This window comes from Prunus avium, chromosome 4 (assembly GCF_965620075.1).
Source record: "Prunus avium chromosome 4, drPruAviu1.hap1.1, whole genome shotgun sequence".
Lineage (NCBI taxonomy): Eukaryota > Viridiplantae > Streptophyta > Magnoliopsida > Rosales > Rosaceae > Prunus > Prunus avium.
The window spans coordinates 32,034,942-32,053,072 of NC_142287.1; the positions used below are offsets into that span (position 1 = coordinate 32,034,942).

Sequence of the window (18,131 nt, forward strand, 5' to 3'; positions counted from 1 at the left end):
ACAAAACTTACGGATTTCATATAAGATTAAGGGTGTCAAATGGAAAAGGAAATCGTTTTTGGATACCATTTAAAGCTTCTCATATTCCATTCACAATAGCACCCAAAAAATAAAACACCTTTTGGTTATGCCAAACCGGCTACTGCTTTTCTTATGTGTTTGCTTTGGACTACTTGAGACAAATTTTGCTTTACAGTTGAGACAATTGGCTGGAGTGAATTGAACTTTGGACGGCAAAATCAAAGATCTAGTTTGGATTGGAATGTAAGTTGCATTGCATCATTTGCTTCTATATATCAACTGCATATAAATAGGAAGCTTTATGCTGCTTTGTTTCACAACTTTTTTCACTCTTAATTTCAGGCTGATCTCATCAACATGTTGGTTTCCCACATCTTCTTTATCTTCTTCTTGATCTTCTTCGTTTTCCTTCCTAATTAAATGGAAATGAAAATGGAAAATTTGGTAACCATATGCCATGTTCACCAGCAACATTAGCTTTGAGTCCTTGACAATCTGATCAGAAATCTGGCTCATTGAGAAAGTTCTTCAATGTCAAAATAACTACAATCGCCACAGAAAACAATTGTGGATGAGTTGCAACAAATAGTTAGGACATTTATATTTTTGTAAGTGAGACAAGGGCACTGTTTAAGTTTCCTTTATAGAGTGCCAGAAAATGTCGTTTTCGATTAGCATAAATTATTTAAAATAGATTTTCTTCATCTTCTTCACAATACAATACCTCAGTTTAATCTCGGTCTCTTATTTCTACATGAGTTCTATGTATATGGTCCATTGAATTCAAGCTGGCAAAGCAAAAGCTCCATGCAGTAAAAGTTTCTCCTTGAATTTGCAGCATATATGGAACTGTAGAAGTGTGGTAATTGTAGAACACAAATATAATAATTGAATCACTAATTTTGATTCTGAAAAATAAGAAGAATTGGTTTTAATTGGAAAAAAAATTGAGTTTTGTTTAATCATTTTGTATCCCAATAGACGGCCGGTCATGCTGATAACACAGAAATCTTATTTGGTCAGCTTTCTAACAAAATGTTTCCTAAAATTCTCTAGCAAAATACCTTGTTCCTCATTTATACTGATCAGCTTTGCAGCCTTACCTTGGTAGTGTTGTAAAATAGGCTCACATTTAGTATGCAAGCGAATGAGTGAGCGACCGGTCGCAAGGTTTGGGCGACCGGTCGTTTAGAAGCAGATTCGAAATCTGGAAAAATCGCAACGAGCGACCGGTCGCAAGGTATCAGCGACCGGTCGCTATGTATCCAAATGGTCGTAGCGACCGGTCGCCCCTGTGCTGTGTTGATGTTTTCTTACGTGTTTTCAACTGTGTTTTCGGTGGCTATCGTTTTCCACAAGATTTCAGAGGCTTAGTGGGTCACTTCTGAGGTAAAAGAGGGTTGACTACCTGCTGGATAGTTGGGAGAGCACTCATTGCCAATTGGTTGTCTTGGTTTTGGAGAATCCATTCTCCATTTTCTGGTTTTGTGGAAGGTGGCTGAAGTGGGATTTGTTTACTTGCATGATCTGATCTTTAGTCTAAGTGGGAGACTAAAGGAAGGAACGTGGAAGACAAGATGGTGCCTTATCTTGTGTCCATTGGTTTGTGTAGGTAATGGAGATAAAGCAAGACATTATAAGATGAGAAAGCAAGTTGAAGTTAGGTGTGGTTAATCTCAAGGTGGTCAAGTAGCTGGGTGCTATTGTGTTCAAAGGAGGTTAACTTACCAAGGGAGAACGTGAGGGAGAGCAATCAGTTCAAGTTAGGAGCTGAGTTGGGGTCTTGAGAGTCTAGACACCAAGGAGGGAAACACCAAGGGTTGTGAGAGTTTTTCACAAGTGCATCAAAGTGTTGAGCAAGGGGTGTGAGAGAAAAGAGAGCTTGGGGAGAGAATAGAGTTCTAAGGGGGTTTTTCTGTGTAAAACCAAAGTTGTAACTTATTCTTTCATGAAGTGAATTTCTCAAGGGGATCACCAAGAGGATGTAGGCAATTGCTGAACCTCTATAAATTCTTGTGTCACTTTGTGCTTGGTTGTTGTCTCAAGTGTGTGTGTGTGATTCATCCATCATTGTGTGTGTCACAAAGTCCATCAACAACAAGATCATTAGGGGAGTGAGTGAAAGTGTTTGTCCATTTTTTCACAACAAGTGGTATCAGAGCTGTGTTGGAGCAGCAATTGCTAGTGTGTTGAAGATGGCAAGTGACAAGGAAGCTGAAGGTGGAAGTAGCTCTATGCATCAGAGGCTACCACAATCTGTCAGCATGAAGGTGGAGTTGAAGCCTTTCACAGGGAAGGAGAACTTCACACTTTGGCAAAGGAGGATGAAGTCAGCCCTTACACAACAAAATCTCAGTGTTGTCTTGGAAGGCAAAGAGAAGAAGCCGGTTACCATGACAGATGCGGAGTGGGGTGTGCTAGATGAGTTGGCTAGAGGAGCCATCGAGAACTTCATCTCCGATGAGGTGCTCATCAACGTGATGAAGGACACAGCGAAGCAAACATGGGAGAAGCTCGAAGAGATGTTTGCAGGGAAGTCGCTGTCCAACAAGCTCTTCCTCAAGGAGGAACTCCTAAATCTTCGGATGGCGGAGGAAGGAAATCTAATGGAGCATTTGAGCAGCTTCAATAGATGTGTTGCTGACTTGCAAAGAATGGATGTGTTGTATAATACGGAGGATAAGGCACTCATGTTACTAACATCCTTGCCTCCGTCTTATAAGCATTTCCGAACTACACTTATGTTCGGGAAGAGTACTCTGAATTTTGAGGAGGTGGTGCAAGATGTGATGACGCATCACAGGATGTCTCAACGTTCGGAGGAGAACTCTCAAGATGCTGGTTTGTTCGCAAAGAGTCGTTCAAGCAAGCAAGAAGGCAAGGGCAGCAAAAGGAATACTAAGTCCAAGGACAATGAAGGGTGCTTCGAGTGTGGATCTATGGATCATTGGAGACGAGATTGTCCGGTATGGAAGGAGAAGCTGAACAAGATGAAGAAAGCTGGAAGTTCAGCCCACGTGTGTGATGAGGACACATGTGATGAACTCTTGACGGTTACGGATGAAAGTAACGGGGAAGTCATGGCAAGTTCTTCATGTAAGAATTCTTCTTCAAGTTGGATTTTAGATTCCGGGTGCTCATATCATGTGTGTGCAAATAAGTTGATGTTTGACACATATGAGGATAAGGATGCATGCAAGATTATGTTGGGAGACAAAACTACATGTGAAGTTTTGGGCATAGGGACTGTGAAGATCAAGTTGCAAGGTGGTGAAGTTTGGACTCTTAGTGAGGTAAGGTTTGTACCTGCACTAAGAACGAATCTAGTCTCTCTTGGTTCTTTGGATAGAGAAGGTTGCTCTTACAAGGCCAAAGGAGGGAAGCTCATGGTCACACAAGGTTCTGTGGTGGTTATGAGGGGGGAGATTCAACCAAACAACACATACAAGCTCTTGGGTGGTGCAGAGATTTGTACCAAGGAAGAGCAAGCAACAAATCTTAAAGTCAAGGAGCTGATCCAACATAATGCAGCTGCAAGTGTGCTCAAGAGATGTTGGGCAAGGAAGGTTAGTCAAGGTTGTGTGACTAACAATTCATCATCAAGGGTGCTTGATTTCAAAGGTGCAGAAGGTATGGAGTGGAAAATCCACAAAGGTGAAGTCAAGACAAGGAATGATGGGGAGGATGTTGTTGAAAGGAAACTTCTTGCCAAGGTGGTCATGGAGGAGTCTCCATTTGAGGTGGAGCTTGACACAAGGGCTGAAGAAGGAGGGCAACAACAACAAACTCACAAAGGGGTTCTACTTGAGGTGGAGCCATCATCAATTGCAAGGTCCGGGCCCAAGGAATCCATCAAACCTTCCCTAGGTTTTGGATGGATGGACCAAGAAGTTCCAACCACGTTTCGGAGTGCTATAGGGAGCATGAAGCGGGAAAGTTGGAGAAGTGCATTGATGAAAAGAAATGTGTTCTTAAATCCAAGAGCAAGGAGTGCTAAGTGGGGATTTAGTGAACAAATGTTTGGTATGTGGTTTGCATATCAAGGGAAGTCCAAGGTTCAAGGTTCCAAGGAGGCAAGGAGCAACGAATTTGGCAAGGGGGAACTCTTCTCTGCACAAGAGGTCCAAGTTACTCAAGTTTAGGCTTGGGTGGAGCACCTTCCACCAAAGGTGCATTGAGGCAAGAGGTGTATTGCCATGGTGGAGCTCTTGGAAATTACTAGAACGATTTCTAAGAGGTTGAAGAGGTTCTAGAGGTCAACAATGGTTCACGGGTTGATTAAATGGTTCGCCAAGGTGGAGATTGTTGTAAAATAGGCTCACATTTAGTATGCAAGCGAATGAGTGAGCGACCGGTCGCAAGGTTTGGGCGACCGGTCGTTTAGAAGCAGATTCGAAATCTGGAAAAATCGCAACGAGCGACCGGTCGCAAGGTATCAGCGACCGGTCGCTATGTATCCAAATGGTCGTAGCGACCGGTCGCAAGGTATCAGCGACCGGTCGCCCCTGTGCTGTGTTGATGTTTTCTTACGTGTTTTCAACTGTGTTTTCGGTGGCTATCGCTTTCCACAAGATTTCAGAGGCTTAGTGGGTCACTTCTGAGGTAAAAGAGGGTTGACTACCTGCTGGATAGTTGGGAGAGCACTCATTGCCAATTGGTTGTCTTGGTTTTGGAGAATCCATTCTCCATTTTCTGGTTTTGTGGAAGGTGGCTGAAGTGGGATTTGTTTACTTGCATGATCTGATCTTTAGTCTAAGTGGGAGACTAAAGGAAGGAACGTGGAAGACAAGATGGTGCCTTATCTTGTGTCCATTGGTTTGTGTAGGTAATGGAGATAAAGCAAGACATTATAAGATGAGAAAGCAAGTTGAAGTTAGGTGTGGTTAATCTCAAGGTGGTCAAGTAGCTGGGTGCTATTGTGTTCAAAGGAGGTTAACTTACCAAGGGAGAACGTGAGGGAGAGCAATCAGTTCAAGTTAGGAGCTGAGTTGGGGTCTTGAGAGTCTAGACACCAAGGAGGGAAACACCAAGGGTTGTGAGAGTTTTTCACAAGTGCATCAAAGTGTTGAGCAAGGGGTGTGAGAGAAAAGAGAGCTTGGGGAGAGAATAGAGTTCTAAGGGGGTTTTTCTGTGTAAAACCAAAGTTGTAACTTATTCTTTCATGAAGTGAATTTCTCAAGGGGATCACCAAGAGGATGTAGGCAATTGCTGAACCTCTATAAATTCTTGTGTCACTTTGTACTTGGTTGTTGTCTCAAGTGTGTGTGTGTGATTCATCCATCATTGTGTGTGTCACAAAGTCCATCAACAACAAGATCATTAGGGGAGTGAGTGAAAGTGTTTGTCCATTTTTTCACAACAGGTAGACCTTTGAACTTTTCATTTCAAGAGAATTTGATCATCGTTTTCTTTATAGCCTCTAGGCACTGCACCATATGAAATAAATAATTCATGGTTCGAATTTGCCTTCGAAAGGAGTAGGAATTCATAGAGATGAAGATAAATTTCATTCCTTTACGATCATCCTTTTCACACTGTGACTTAGTCTTGGGGAGAAGCTGGCCAGAATCTGCAAGTGGACAGAGACATAAGGCAATATAACTTATAATCTCACCATATATCATCAGCCTCTGCCGGAGCAGGGCATGTGGAAACAAATAAAAACAGATGCCTTTTTAATTAGTTATTATTATATGGTTTCAGAATTTCTGTAAGCTGCTTCTGAATCCTACTTTTGTTGATATGGTTTTGTTATTGATTTTTAAAGTTTATTTTATTGTTACAAAATTAAATTGGACCCGGTTAATTTAGCAGGATACTTTGTCTATAATGCAGGGCCGGCATAGCCTTTTCTATTATATCTTTGTTCTTCATTCTGAACCATATCCACCTTCTCTATAAATAACCAAGCTTCTACTTCAGTTGCTTCACATCTCTCTCCCTCTCTCAATCCTTTCCATTTCCCATCCCATAGAAGAAGGTGAAAAATTAAGATGGCAAACCAAATGTTGCTATTGATTACTTTGCTAGCCATGACATGTGCTCTGGTCATTGCTTTTGAGCCTAGTCCTTTGCAAGATTTCTGCGTTGCTGACACTACTAGCTCAGGTTCATATCGAAATTATCGGTTTATTTATGCTTTAATTTGCATTTCGAAAAATAAGTATCCTTCTTCTTCTTCCTACTTGATGTTACAATGACTTTAATTTTATGTGTTTGTGTTGTCAATTGAACTTGTGCATCACAGCAACAAGAGTGAATGGGCTACCTTGCTTGGACTCCAAGCTAGCACAGGCTGAGCATTTCTTCTTCAGTGGACTTCACATCCCAGGCAACACCTCAAACCCTGTTGGAGGAATAGTCACCCCTGTCAATGTGGTTCAAATTCCAGGACTCAACACACTCGGCATCTCTCTGGCTCGCATCGACTATGCACCCTGGGGCGTTATCCCTCCCCACACTCATCCCCGTGCTACCGAGATTTTGACCGTCCTAAAAGGCAGCCTCTATGTTGGCTTTGTGACCTCAAACCCTAACAACAAGCTCATCTCAAAGGTCCTTTACAAGGGTGATGTGTTTGTGTTCCCTGTTGGGCTAGTTCATTTCCAGCAGAATGTCGGCAATGGAAAAGCCACATCACTCTCTTCATTGAGCAGCCAAAACCCCGGAGTCAACACCATTGCTAATGCTGTTTTTGGAGCCAATCCCTCAATTCCAGATGATGTTTTGGCCAAGTCTTTCCAGGTGGACAAATCCGTAATAAGCAGTCTTCAGGCAAAGTTTTAGATGTTTTCCCTGGAAAATAGTTTCTTATATTTCATATCATCCCTCTGTTTATGCTTGTGAATTTGCATCTTGTGAGCTGGATTTGTAGAAGTAGAAGTGTGTATTAAGTCTCCATGAAATCGAATTATTTTGTATGAAATTCTTTGATATCAATTCATTTCTGAATTCCCCTTAGTGAAAATATGTCTGAGAAGCAGTTGTTCATGACTTTTTTAAAAGAAAAATATCTACCTGAATATTTTTTGAAAAATCAAGTAAAAGAAAAAACACCTGAAAATTGGGTTTTGGTTGAAATTTTCTGCCACAGTTTTCCAACGAAGCCAACGCAACTGACCCGGCAATCCGTGTGATACAAGACGCAGGGGAAAAGCAAAATTTTGTTAGCCTTGTATTTGAAAACAGCATTACTCCAGCCATAATTTCTTCAATCCAACTATAAACCTAGCATTTCATCTTCCAATTTTAGACAATAAGATCAGCAAATTCATAGGCTAACAATAAGTTGTTACTTACTCACACTCATGGCCAGAGTTTTTTCCACTCCCTTGAATAACAAATAATAAATAAATTGTTCTTTAATAATATTTCACTTGCAACCCACTAACCAAAGCATGAAACAAGCACATTTGTGTTATGGGATTCACTTTACTTTCTGATGAAGGCAAGAACCTCTGTGCCCGGCATTTGTTTCTTAGCAGGACCTACCTGCATTTCTAACAACCCAAGAAGTGAGATTTCAGGACCAAAAAACAAGAAATAAGAGATGAATATGTGTTTATATAAACAGATATACACTTGAATGTTTTTAAACTCAACAATGTCTATCAAGAGTCAGAAATTAGTGGCTGCAACTGGTTTTCATAACTTATGAAATGAAGGCATTGTTTTATGGAATTTAACGGTTCATGCATTCACTAAGACACGGTCTTTAAACAATGCCTGGAGAATTTCTTGGATATTAAGAATGCATATAACAGATATGATGAGAGCATATGTTATAACTCTGTTACTCTACCCAGCATGCTAGGAAGTTAAACATACAGGATGGAACATCTCCTCAGTATATCTTCTGCAGCGTTGTCTGTTTTTGTATATGAGTTTCACCTGTGCAATTCCTGGATGCAGAGCACTTCTGAACACCATTGATAGCGTTAGCGTTAACTTCATAGCCTCAGTTAGTGATATCAACAACTTCTAGGTGAATAGTTTGTTGTGTGTGTGTGTGCGCACGTATGTGTGCTTGTGTATTATCTACAATCTACAGCAGTGGGACAAGATATATTGCTGGGAAGGGCACTAATCTACAAGTACGTTTAGTGTGGGAGTTCGGAGAATGAAAGTGAAGTTAATAGAGGCTGGCAATTACTTAATGAGATGGTGGGAAGTTGCCCCATGCTTAATAGAGGCTGCACTGCAGAGCAGGGTTCTCATATCAGGAAATGTGTTGAGATTGAGAGTATAGGAACTGATGCTTTGTTCTTGAGTTCGTATGAATCCATGTCCATCTCTACTTTACACTTTCCGGAGTCTCGTCCAGATCCATATACATCATTGATCCTGGGTATACATTTGTGCTAATCTACTCCGGAAAATGGGAACATTGCTGGTTAAAGCTTCAACTGCAGTACAGGGGGCGAATTACTTGGATTTTGCCCACTATGGTATGAGGAGATGGTTTCACTTTTCTTCTCTACTTTTCCATGTGATAAATTATTAACCTCTATTCTCATTCCTCAAATGTTCGATTGGAACAGCAATTGTACTCTCATTTTGAGCTCTTTCATTTTGTTCTTATTTGGGAATTGAGATGGTATCATGGTAAGCATGCATGTACTCTCAGTTTGTGGCACTTCATTGTCAAATAAAAATCAATCATCACATTTAAGATTTACCACAGGACCAATGGATACAGCAAAGTGGAGAAAAACATAAAAAGGGTAATTTCCTAATCCAGATTCCAGAAAGAGAAAACACACTAAATAATGGCTATGCATAGATCACATAGTTCATACATCTATTCATGAGGAATCGGCGGACCTTTTAACCTTTCATTTCAAAAGAATTCGATCATCGTTTTTTCTGTAGCCTCTAGCCACTGCACCATATGAAAAATAATAATTCATGGTTTGAATTTGGCTTTGAAAAGGAGTAGGCATTCATAGAGATGAAGATAAATTTCATTACTTTACGATCATCCTTTTCACACTGTGACTTAGTCTTGAGGAGAAGCTGGCCAGAATCTGCAAGTGGACAGAGACACAGGGCAATATAACTTATAGTCTCACCATATATCAGCTTTTGCCGGAGCAGGGCATGTGCAAACAAACAAAAATAGATGCTTTATTATTATATGGTTTTCAGAATTCTGTAAGCTGCTTCTGAATCTTACTTTTCATGGTTTGTTATTGATTTTGAAAGTTTATTTTATTATTACAAAATTAAATTGGACCCGGTTAATTTAGCAGGATACTTTGTCCGGATATGTTTAACATATGCAGAATGAGTATTTACTCAAATCACAAGGAATAGAAAATTAATGAAGGAACAATTCTTAGCTTAAGTGTATGTTCAAGAGACTTGTCCAGTGTCTATAATGCAGGGCCGGCGTAGCTTTGTCTATTATATCTTTGTTCTTCATTCAGAATCATAACCAAATTACTTCTACCGTCTCTATAAATAACAAAGTTTGTACTTCAATTGCTTCACATCTCTCTCCCTCTCTCTCAATCCTTTCCGTTTCTCATTTCCAAGAACTTCACTTAAAATCCCATCCCATAGAAGAAGGTGAAAAATTAAGATGGCAAACCAAATGTTGCTATTGACTACTTTGCTAGCCATGACCTGTGCTCTGGTCATTGCTTTTGAGCCTAGTCCTTTGCAAGATTTCTGCGTTGCTGACACTACTAGCTCAGGTTCGTATCAAAATTACCGGTTTATGCATGCTTTAATTTGCATTTTGAAAAATAAGTATCCTTCTTCTTCCTACTTGATTTTACAATGACTTTAACTTTATGTGATTGTGTTGTCAACTGAACTTGTGCATCACAGCAACAAGAGTGAACGGGCTACCTTGCTTGGACTCCAAGCTAGCACAGGCTGAGCATTTCTTCTTCAGTGGACTTCACATCCCAGGCAACACCTCAAACCCTGTAGGAGGAATAGTCACCCCAGTCAATGTGGTTCAAATTCCAGGACTCAACACACTCGGCATCTCTCTGGCTCGCATCGACTATGCACCCTGGGGCGTTATCCCTCCCCACACTCATCCCCGTGCCACCGAGATTTTGACCGTCCTAGAAGGCAGCCTCTATGTTGGCTTTGTGACCTCAAACCCTGACAACAAGCTCATCTCAAAGGTCCTTTACAAGGGTGATGTGTTTGTGTTCCCTGTTGGGCTAGTTCATTTCCAGCAGAATGTCGGCAATGGAAATGCCATATCACTCTCTTCATTGAGCAGCCAAAACCCTGGAGTCAACACCATTGCTAATGCTGTTTTTGGAGCCAATCCTTCAATTCCAGATGACGTTTTGGCCAAGTCTTTCCAGGTGGACAAATCCGTAATAAGCAGTCTTCAGGCAAAATTTTAGATGTTTCCCCTGGAAAAAAGTTTCTCATATTTCATATCATCTCTCTGTTTATGCTTTTGATTTGCACCTTGTGAGCTGGATTTGTAGAAGTGTATTAAAATCTCCATGAAATCGAATGGTTTTTATGAAATTCTTTTATATTAATCTTGATTCATATCTGAATGCCCCTAAGTGAAAATTTTGTCCGAGAAGCAATTTTTCATTAATTCTTATTTTAAGGGAAAAAAAAACTACCTGGACATTAAAAAAATAAGTTTTTTTTTTTAAAAAAACACCTGAATATTGGGTTTTCGTTGAAATTTTCTGCCACAGTTTTCCAACGAAGACAACGCAACATAGACCCGGCAATCTGTGTGGTGCGAGACGTTTGGACAAAGAAAAATTTGTTAGGGCTCGTTTGGGAGTGCTTTTGGAGCAGCGAAAAGCGCTTCTAAATGGGTGAAAGCGCTTCTATCTTTTAAAAATGGTGTTTGGCAAAAATTGCAAAAGCGCTTTGGGTGAGATCCAAAAGCACTTGGAGTGGTTTTGGAAGAAGCACTTGAGAGGTGCTTCTTCTCAAAAGCGTTGTAGGACAAAAACACGGGAAGCACTTGGCTCCCTTTAATGAAACTTTTAAAATGCCGAAAATACCCATATTTAATTTTTTTAAATGCCAAAATACCCTCTCTCTTTTTCTCTATCCGCGAAAGGCCCAACAGACACCAAAACACAGCTTCTATTCCATCTCTCTCACACACACTGCTAACTCTGGTCGGCAACGAAGCTTCATCCTCATCACTCTTCAGCAACACCCTTCTTCTTCTTCTGCCTTCTTCTTCTCAGACCTTTTTCCACCATTTCCAGTTCCCAAACTTCCAGACTAAGTTAGAACTTTGAAAAAATCCCCAAAGAAACCTCCCTATATAAATGAAGCCTTGAAAAACGTTGTGATCATATATGCCTGCATTTATTATCTTCGCAACAATAAACAGCTTCAGTTTAGCTTCTTTAGCCTTGAAATATACCAAAAACACATCAACCCGAGACAGAAAATAAGGAAAGAAAGTGAAAGGAGCAAGCAACCCAGAAAGACAGAACCCACTTGAGCTTTTCACATAGACAGAGAGACAAAAGACAGAGAAGCCGACCCTTTACAGGCGCATATCTCATGTTTATTTTTCTTGTTTGATTTTTTTGGTGTTTTCCCTTTTGCTTAAATTTATGGTTTGTTTGTCTATTTGTTGCCTCAGTCACTCCCTCGCTCACTACTTTCAAATTTCAGCACATATATACTTTCCATATATTTTGATTGAAATTGAATGAAAAGGAAAAAGACAGATGCATTAATGGAAAACATATATGGCTTTGTGAGAGATTAAAATACTGGGAAGGGTTGTCAATGCTATAAAGCGCTTATACTATGTCAACCAAACACTCAACAAAATATCAAAAGCGCTTTTATGTAGTGCAAAAGCACTTTTAAATGTGATATCCAAACGACAAACTGCTTCTTTGTAGAAGTGCTTATGTCATAAGTGCTACTAACATAAGCGCTACTGGCATAAGCGCTTTGGGAAGAAGCACTCCCAAACGAGCCCTTAGCCTTGTATTTGAAAACAGCAGTAATCCAACTACAAACCAGCAAATTCATAGGCTAACAAGAAGTTGTTACTTACTCACACACTCCCTTGAATAACAAATAATAAATAAATTGTTCTTTTATATATTTCACTTACAACCCACATACCAAATCATGAGATAAGCACATTTGCGTTATGGAATCCATGAATAGAACTCTATAAATATTTTCATTATTGTGTTTCCCTTTACTTCCTGATGAAGGCAAGAACCTTTGTGCCCTAGACCTGCCTGCATTTCTAACAACCTAAGAAGTGAGATTTTAGGACCAAAAAACAAGACAAGAGATAGATATGTGTGTGTGTGTGTGTGCACACTTGAATGTTTTTAAACTCAACAATGTCTACCAAGGGTCAGAATTTAGTGGCTGTAACTGGTTTGCATAACTTGCTTATGATTTGAAAGGCATTGTTTCATGGAATTTAATGGTTCATGCATTCACTAAGACAAGGTCTTTAAACAAGGTTTCGAGATTTTCTTGGATATTAAGAATGCATATAACAGATATGATGAGAGCAGATGTTTTAACCCTGTTACTCTACCCAGCATGCTTGCATCCTCTGCTAGGAAGTTAAACCTGGACGATGGACCATCTCCTCAATATATCATCTACAACATTGTCTGTGTTTTGTGTGCAATGACTGGGATGCACAACACCACTGATAGCGTTCGCGTTAGCTTCATAGCTCAGTTAGTGATATTAACAACTTCTAGGTGAATGTGTTCGTGTGTGTGTAGTGCTCTATAAGTACCTGAAGCGTGGGAGTTTGGAGAATGCAAAGTGAAGTTAATAGAGGCTGCAAATTGTTTAATGAGATGGTGGGAAGTTACCCCATGCTGTCTAGTTGATCTTCTGTGCAGAGCAGGGTTCTCATATCAGGAAATGAAGTTCATAAGAGCATGCTTATCTTCCTTGAGCTGATGCCCTGTTATCAACTTCTGTGGAAAGGCAGCTCAATAAACTGAGAATTGCAGAAACAAGAAACAAGAATCATCAAAGAAATGCAGAAATCAGTCAACAATGTAGTGTTATCAAAAGAAAGGAATTTGATGACAACATGGAAAGTGAGCAGCTAAATCAATATCTAAAGAATGGAATGAAAGACCACGCAAATGGTACTAAATGAAAGAAGGTGGAGAATAGATCCAAGGTTTTTGAGAAGCTTCCAGATACTAGGTACCTGTTATTTTATTGTTTTCTTTTAACCAATTAGATTACAAGTGCCTTGACATAAAGCATAAAGAAGAATTTCCAAATAGAACTGCAGAAATTAGAATATAAGGTCGATACATTATTAAAAGCACTCGGTGATGAGTTTTGATAGGTAAATCAATTGTCAACATTCCTGTTCAATAGAAGATAATGATTGTGTGAATCCCATGATTATATTTGAACAGGTGATCAACTATGAACGCGGTCGTCTTCTAGTATCATCATTTTTTTTCTCACACTAACATTACTTAATTGCATTCAACTTTTCCAATCTTCTTCAAAAAGATTTCAACCCCAATCCTAATTCAAAGTTTCAATTTAGACTTCAGAAAATAAGAAAAAATGAGGATGATTTGAAAAAATTAAGCTTATGAAGTTTCTCACCATCCGTGTAACAAAGTCGCTCAATACTTTTGGTGCAACTTTTGGTGCAAACGGGTGTCTTTTGGCCAGTATTTTCTGCACCCCAGTCTACAGCAGAACAACAGATATAATGAAAAAATGATTTGGCTATCACAAATAAACGAAATCAATACAAGGAAACAAGAACTATGTACTATTGATTTGTATCTGTAACAATTTTACAGTTTTGAGTACAACACCTCAAGCTGGGTTTCCAACGAAAAGGTTGGAATTTCTATCACACTGAGCTTTCACATTCAGACTACAACTCGAGACTTGAATTCAAGAACCTATATCTGAAGGAAAACAAGACATCACTATAACAACCACAGATATTCTAACTTGAGATTGGGACAGAACACCGGCATATTTTTACCGATCTCCTCAGGCTTCCAGCCAACTTCGGCATAAAGCAGCAAGTGATTGTAAGCATCAGGGCTACAATCCGACCTCCGAAAAGTCCAGCAAGAACAATTAGAAAGAGAACCAGATACCCTAAATTCCCTTCTGTTTCCTTCCTTTCAACAATCAAGGGTGTTTCTCCGCCAGCCAATGATCCTTCACCAAGATCAGAAACTCCATCAAATCCTTGGATTTCACTTTTCTCTTCTGCAGAAAACACTGACATGTTTTCGCTTTCCTGTTCCTCTTGTTTCACATCTTTATGGTCTTCATGTTCTTCACATCCCTCTACCTTATCATCTCCCATGTGACAAGAAACTTCACTGCTTAGGAGAGGCTCCAGCTCCGGTTCAGTTTGCTTACCCTTTCTGCGCAACTTCTTAGGCACAAATTTCTTAATAAGTTTTGATTTAATCTTAGAATTTTTGCCACCCTTACTCTTCTTATCTGCTACAAATTCACCTCCATCTTCACCACCCTCCACTACCTTTATCTTCTTATAATCCTTATCAAGCAACTCAACCAAAGTTCTTTCACCGACAGCTTTTTCTGCACGCACTCTTCTCTTATCCACCACCGTCCTCTTCTCATAATCCATACCAAGCAACTCAACCAAAGTTTTATCACCAACATCTCTCTTATCCACGACACTCTCCTTCTCATAATCCGCACCAAGTAAATCAATCAAAGGTCTGTCTCCACCAGTTTCATCAACACACACACTTCCCTTCTTGTTAGACTCAACAATCTGAATCTCTCCAATAGCAGAGTCTGAATCACTCGTAGCATCAACCAATTCAAACACAACATCCCCAGTCTTTTCACATACAATCACCCCCTTCAAATCCTCACTCTCATGAAAACCATTCAAAAACAATAAAAATGAAGACGCCCTCTGAGCCATGTTTTGCAAAACAAATTTCGCTTTCGAGCATGGTTTGAAGAAACAAGCCAAGTGCTTACCCGCGTATTCAAGAAACAGAAGCAGAAAAGCAGACAATGTGACCCCAACAGCGAGCTTCTTGGTACTCAAAGCCAAAACCACCACCGCGAACATCTTCAACACTGCCAGCAAAACCGCTCTCCAATTCCCACCGACGCATTGCTCATCATCAACAATCCGATTCTCAACATGGGTTTCACCCAAAACCCGAAAACCACCAGCTTCAACACCGCGATCACCTTCTTCCCGGCTCAAATTCTCGACCTTTGGTGAACTGGGTTGCACCAAAATCCCGAAATTGCCCGAACCCAGTTCACAATTCGCCGTGATCCGATCGTTGACCTGGTCAGCCGACCAGTTATTCTTCTTCCTGTTCTTGTTATTGTTCTTTTTCGACGGCTTTTTCAAGTGATCGCGGTTCTTGACGAAGAGGTCGACGAGGGATGTCGGAAAACCAGTCTGGACCACGAGTGAACCGCCCCGTTTCGGTGATTGGAGATCGGCGACGAATTGGGAAATTCGGTTCACCCGCATCTTCTTCCACGGAAGCGGCATGGTCAGTGAAAATTTGGGAAAAAAAACAGAGCTTGAGAATTGGTTTCCAGAGGAAACTCAATTTCTTATTTAGATGTGAGGAAAAAAGGACTTTACTTTGGCTTTATTTTATAGCAGTCCGTCGTCCCCTGTTTCTGAAAAAGAATTGGACTTTAATGTCAACAATTTAAAAATGAATAAAAAAATTCAGAAAAGGGTTTGCGAAAGTGAGAGGAAATTATGAGCAGAGTGGTTGAAAGTGAAAGGTTGAAACTTTGAACGCGGTGTGGGTGGGGAAGAGAGAGAGACTTGGAAATTCCTTTTCTGTCTTTTCTGTTTCTGCGTTTCGGAAATTTTATTTTGTTTTGTTTTGTTTTCGTCGTGGCTCTGTGGAAAATGGGATTGAATCCCCCAAATAATAAAGGCTCTGGTTTGGTGACATTTCTGTTTTCGTTTTCATTTTTCAGTTAAAATTTTGGGTTTTCTGTTTTCCGTCGGGTAAAAGAGAAGAGTGAGGATGGGATCAATAACAAATAGAACTACAACAAACAAAACGGTTTCAAAATTTATTATAGTTTTCATTGTAAAAATTATATGTATTTGTTATGTTGAATTGGAGTGAACCGTTAATTTAGTTATTTATTTTATCCTAAACTTAAGTTCTTAAAGTTCGATGATATACAAATGTTCGGTTGGAAACTTCATATTTACAGCTAACATTCACTTAAATAAGTAAGTCCACTGGGGCAGTTTGAATAAAAAGCCTCTTGTGGTGGTTTCTTATGAGCTATGGTTAGATTGAAGTTCCCCATGACCCATTTTAATCTATGTTCTCAATCAAATCCTGCTCCCAAAACTCACTCTCCAACGTCGCTCATGTTCTCTAAATTTGATTCTACATCGTCTTTTATGAAGGTGCTAAAATATGAATATGGGTTTGAATATGTTAGGTTATGTTTTATTCTTCTCCATAAGGAGGTATATATAAGAGTTTACATGAGTACTTTATAAGGAATTAGATACAGTAAAGGAATAGGAAAGTATTTTCTAATTATACAATGACTTGACAATTATATAAAATAAGAAAGTAAATCCCTTAATTAATCAATGAAATAAATCTCCTTAATTAATTAGGAGACTCACTTCAACACTCCTCCTCAAGTTGGTGCATATACGTCACAAATGCCTAACTTGGTAAGTGAGTCATGAAATACTCTGCCACAAACAGCTTTGGTTAAGATATTTGCCAGTTGATCTTCTTATTTTACGAATGGTAGGCGGATGATCTTCTTCTCAATTTTTTCTTTGATAAAATGTCTATCCACCTCAACATGTTTAGTTCGATCATGTTGAACTGGATTATAGGCTATATCAATAGCTGACTTGTTGCCACAATGCAACTCCATTGGCTTTTCTAGCTTGAAGCCCAATTCTGTCAAGAGTCTTCTGATCCACAGGGGAGGGGTACCATTAGCATTAGACACCACCGACGGAGTGGATGATTTGCGATTAATAAGTTAGTCAGGATCAAATGTCATGTGATTCGTAGCACCCGAGTCGATAATCCATGTGGATTTTTGAGAGGACGTATGAAAAGTAGAACCTTTGGTGGTGTTGATAGAAGCACAAGTCCGGGTAGCCGGGTTAGTAGGATTGACCGCATGCTTCTGTGAGTCTGCAATAAGGGGGAGAATCGTAGGTATTCCTGACATCACAGCGGAAGTAAAATGTGATATGAGAATGTGAGAGATTTTGATTTGAGGAATTTGATTTGAGGAATTTGATGTATGAATTTGATGTAGGAATTGGATTTGAAAGGTATGTGTATAAGATTTGAGGGTATGTGTTTAGGGATTTTGATAAGAGGATTTGAGGACTTTAGATTTGAGGGATTTGGATTTGGGGAAAAATATGAGGAATTTGATTTAGGGTTTTGGATTTGAATATGAGAAATTTGAGATAAGGCAAAGACAACAACAGCAATGGAAAACTACAATGACAAATTCTTCCATATGAACTTCAACTAATTCACCCAGACACAACTTCTCTTCACTCCACCTTTCCCCTTGAAGAGAAGGGGTCATCGGAGTCAAGAAATAAGCAATTTCTTCATGGAAATACGTCAAGGTAATGGGGCAAGCAACACATTTGAGAGAGATAAGCTATAGGAAAGAGAAACTGATCCTTTTTCACTCCCCCTCCCCCCCCTTGAAGAGGAGGGGAGGAGAGCACTTAAATTGCAAGAAGGACGCAAGCACAGGTTACAAGAGAACCTGACTCTGATACCATGCTAAAATATGAATATGGGTTTGAATATGTTAACTTATGTTTTATTCTTCTCCATAAGGAGGTATATATAAGAGTTCACATAAGTGCTTTACAAAGAATTAGATACAGTAAAGGATTAGGAAAGTATCTCCTAATTATACAATGATTTGACAATTATATAAAATAGGAAAGTAAATCCCTTAATTAATCGAGGAAATAAATCTCCTTGATTAATTAGGAGACTTACTTCAACAGGAGATTGTAGCAAATAACCCAATTGTTCTTTAGCAAGATTGTTGTTTTTGTTTATTTGTTCGCTCTTATGCGCAGATAGATCGCTGGAAATTATATTTTCCTT

The 18,131-nt window shown here is 39.6% G+C and overlaps 3 protein-coding genes across 4 annotated transcripts; 2 read left to right on the forward strand and 1 right to left on the reverse strand.

Annotated features, from left to right (window-relative positions):
* Positions 1-5,848: 5,848 nt before the first annotated feature.
* On the forward strand, positions 5,849-6,971 carry LOC110760253 (putative germin-like protein 2-3). The gene is made up of 2 exons (XM_021962493.2): positions 5,849-6,129; positions 6,269-6,971. Exons 1-2 carry the CDS (start codon positions 6,015-6,017, stop codon positions 6,805-6,807), a joined length of 654 nt encoding a protein of 217 aa, XP_021818185.1. The 5' UTR covers positions 5,849-6,014; the 3' UTR covers positions 6,808-6,971.
* A 2,568-nt stretch (positions 6,972-9,539) lies between these two features.
* LOC110760252 (putative germin-like protein 2-3) lies at positions 9,540-10,517 on the forward strand. Its single transcript, XM_021962491.2, has 2 exons — positions 9,540-9,719; positions 9,856-10,517. The coding sequence occupies exons 1-2, from the start codon at positions 9,605-9,607 to the stop codon at positions 10,392-10,394; spliced, it is 654 nt and encodes a 217-aa protein (XP_021818183.1). The 5' UTR covers positions 9,540-9,604; the 3' UTR covers positions 10,395-10,517.
* Positions 10,518-12,131: 1,614 nt separating this feature from the next.
* Positions 12,132-15,646, reverse strand: LOC110760243 (ethylene-responsive nuclear protein / ethylene-regulated nuclear protein (ERT2)). 2 transcript variants are annotated; one of them, XR_015835167.1, is made up of 3 exons: positions 13,827-15,646; positions 13,609-13,695; positions 12,132-12,973 (listed from the first exon to the last, which is right to left on the reverse strand). XR_015835167.1 is itself a non-coding variant. In XM_021962480.2 (1 exon), the coding sequence occupies exon 1, from the start codon at positions 15,524-15,526 to the stop codon at positions 13,964-13,966; it is 1,563 nt and encodes a 520-aa protein (XP_021818172.1). In that variant the 5' UTR covers positions 15,527-15,646; the 3' UTR covers positions 13,758-13,963. The 2 variants fall into 2 exon arrangements, 1 of the variants encoding a protein (XP_021818172.1); XM_021962480.2 differs by lacking the exons at positions 12,132-12,973; positions 13,609-13,695 and having other exon boundaries at positions 13,758-15,646.
* Between the last annotated feature and the right edge of the window lie 2,485 nt (positions 15,647-18,131).

Coding starts and splice junctions, on each gene's coding strand:
- LOC110760253 (XM_021962493.2), top strand. CDS start 6,015: ATGGCAAACCAAATGTTGCTATTGATTACTTTGCTAGCCATGACATGT. Junction 6,130..6,268: donor TGCTGACACTACTAGCTCAG/GTTCATATCGAA, acceptor TGTGCATCACAG/CAACAAGAGTGAATGGGCTA.
- LOC110760252 (XM_021962491.2), top strand. CDS start 9,605: ATGGCAAACCAAATGTTGCTATTGACTACTTTGCTAGCCATGACCTGT. Junction 9,720..9,855: donor TGCTGACACTACTAGCTCAG/GTTCGTATCAAA, acceptor TGTGCATCACAG/CAACAAGAGTGAACGGGCTA.
- LOC110760243 (XM_021962480.2), bottom strand. CDS start 15,526: ATGCCGCTTCCGTGGAAGAAGATGCGGGTGAACCGAATTTCCCAATTC.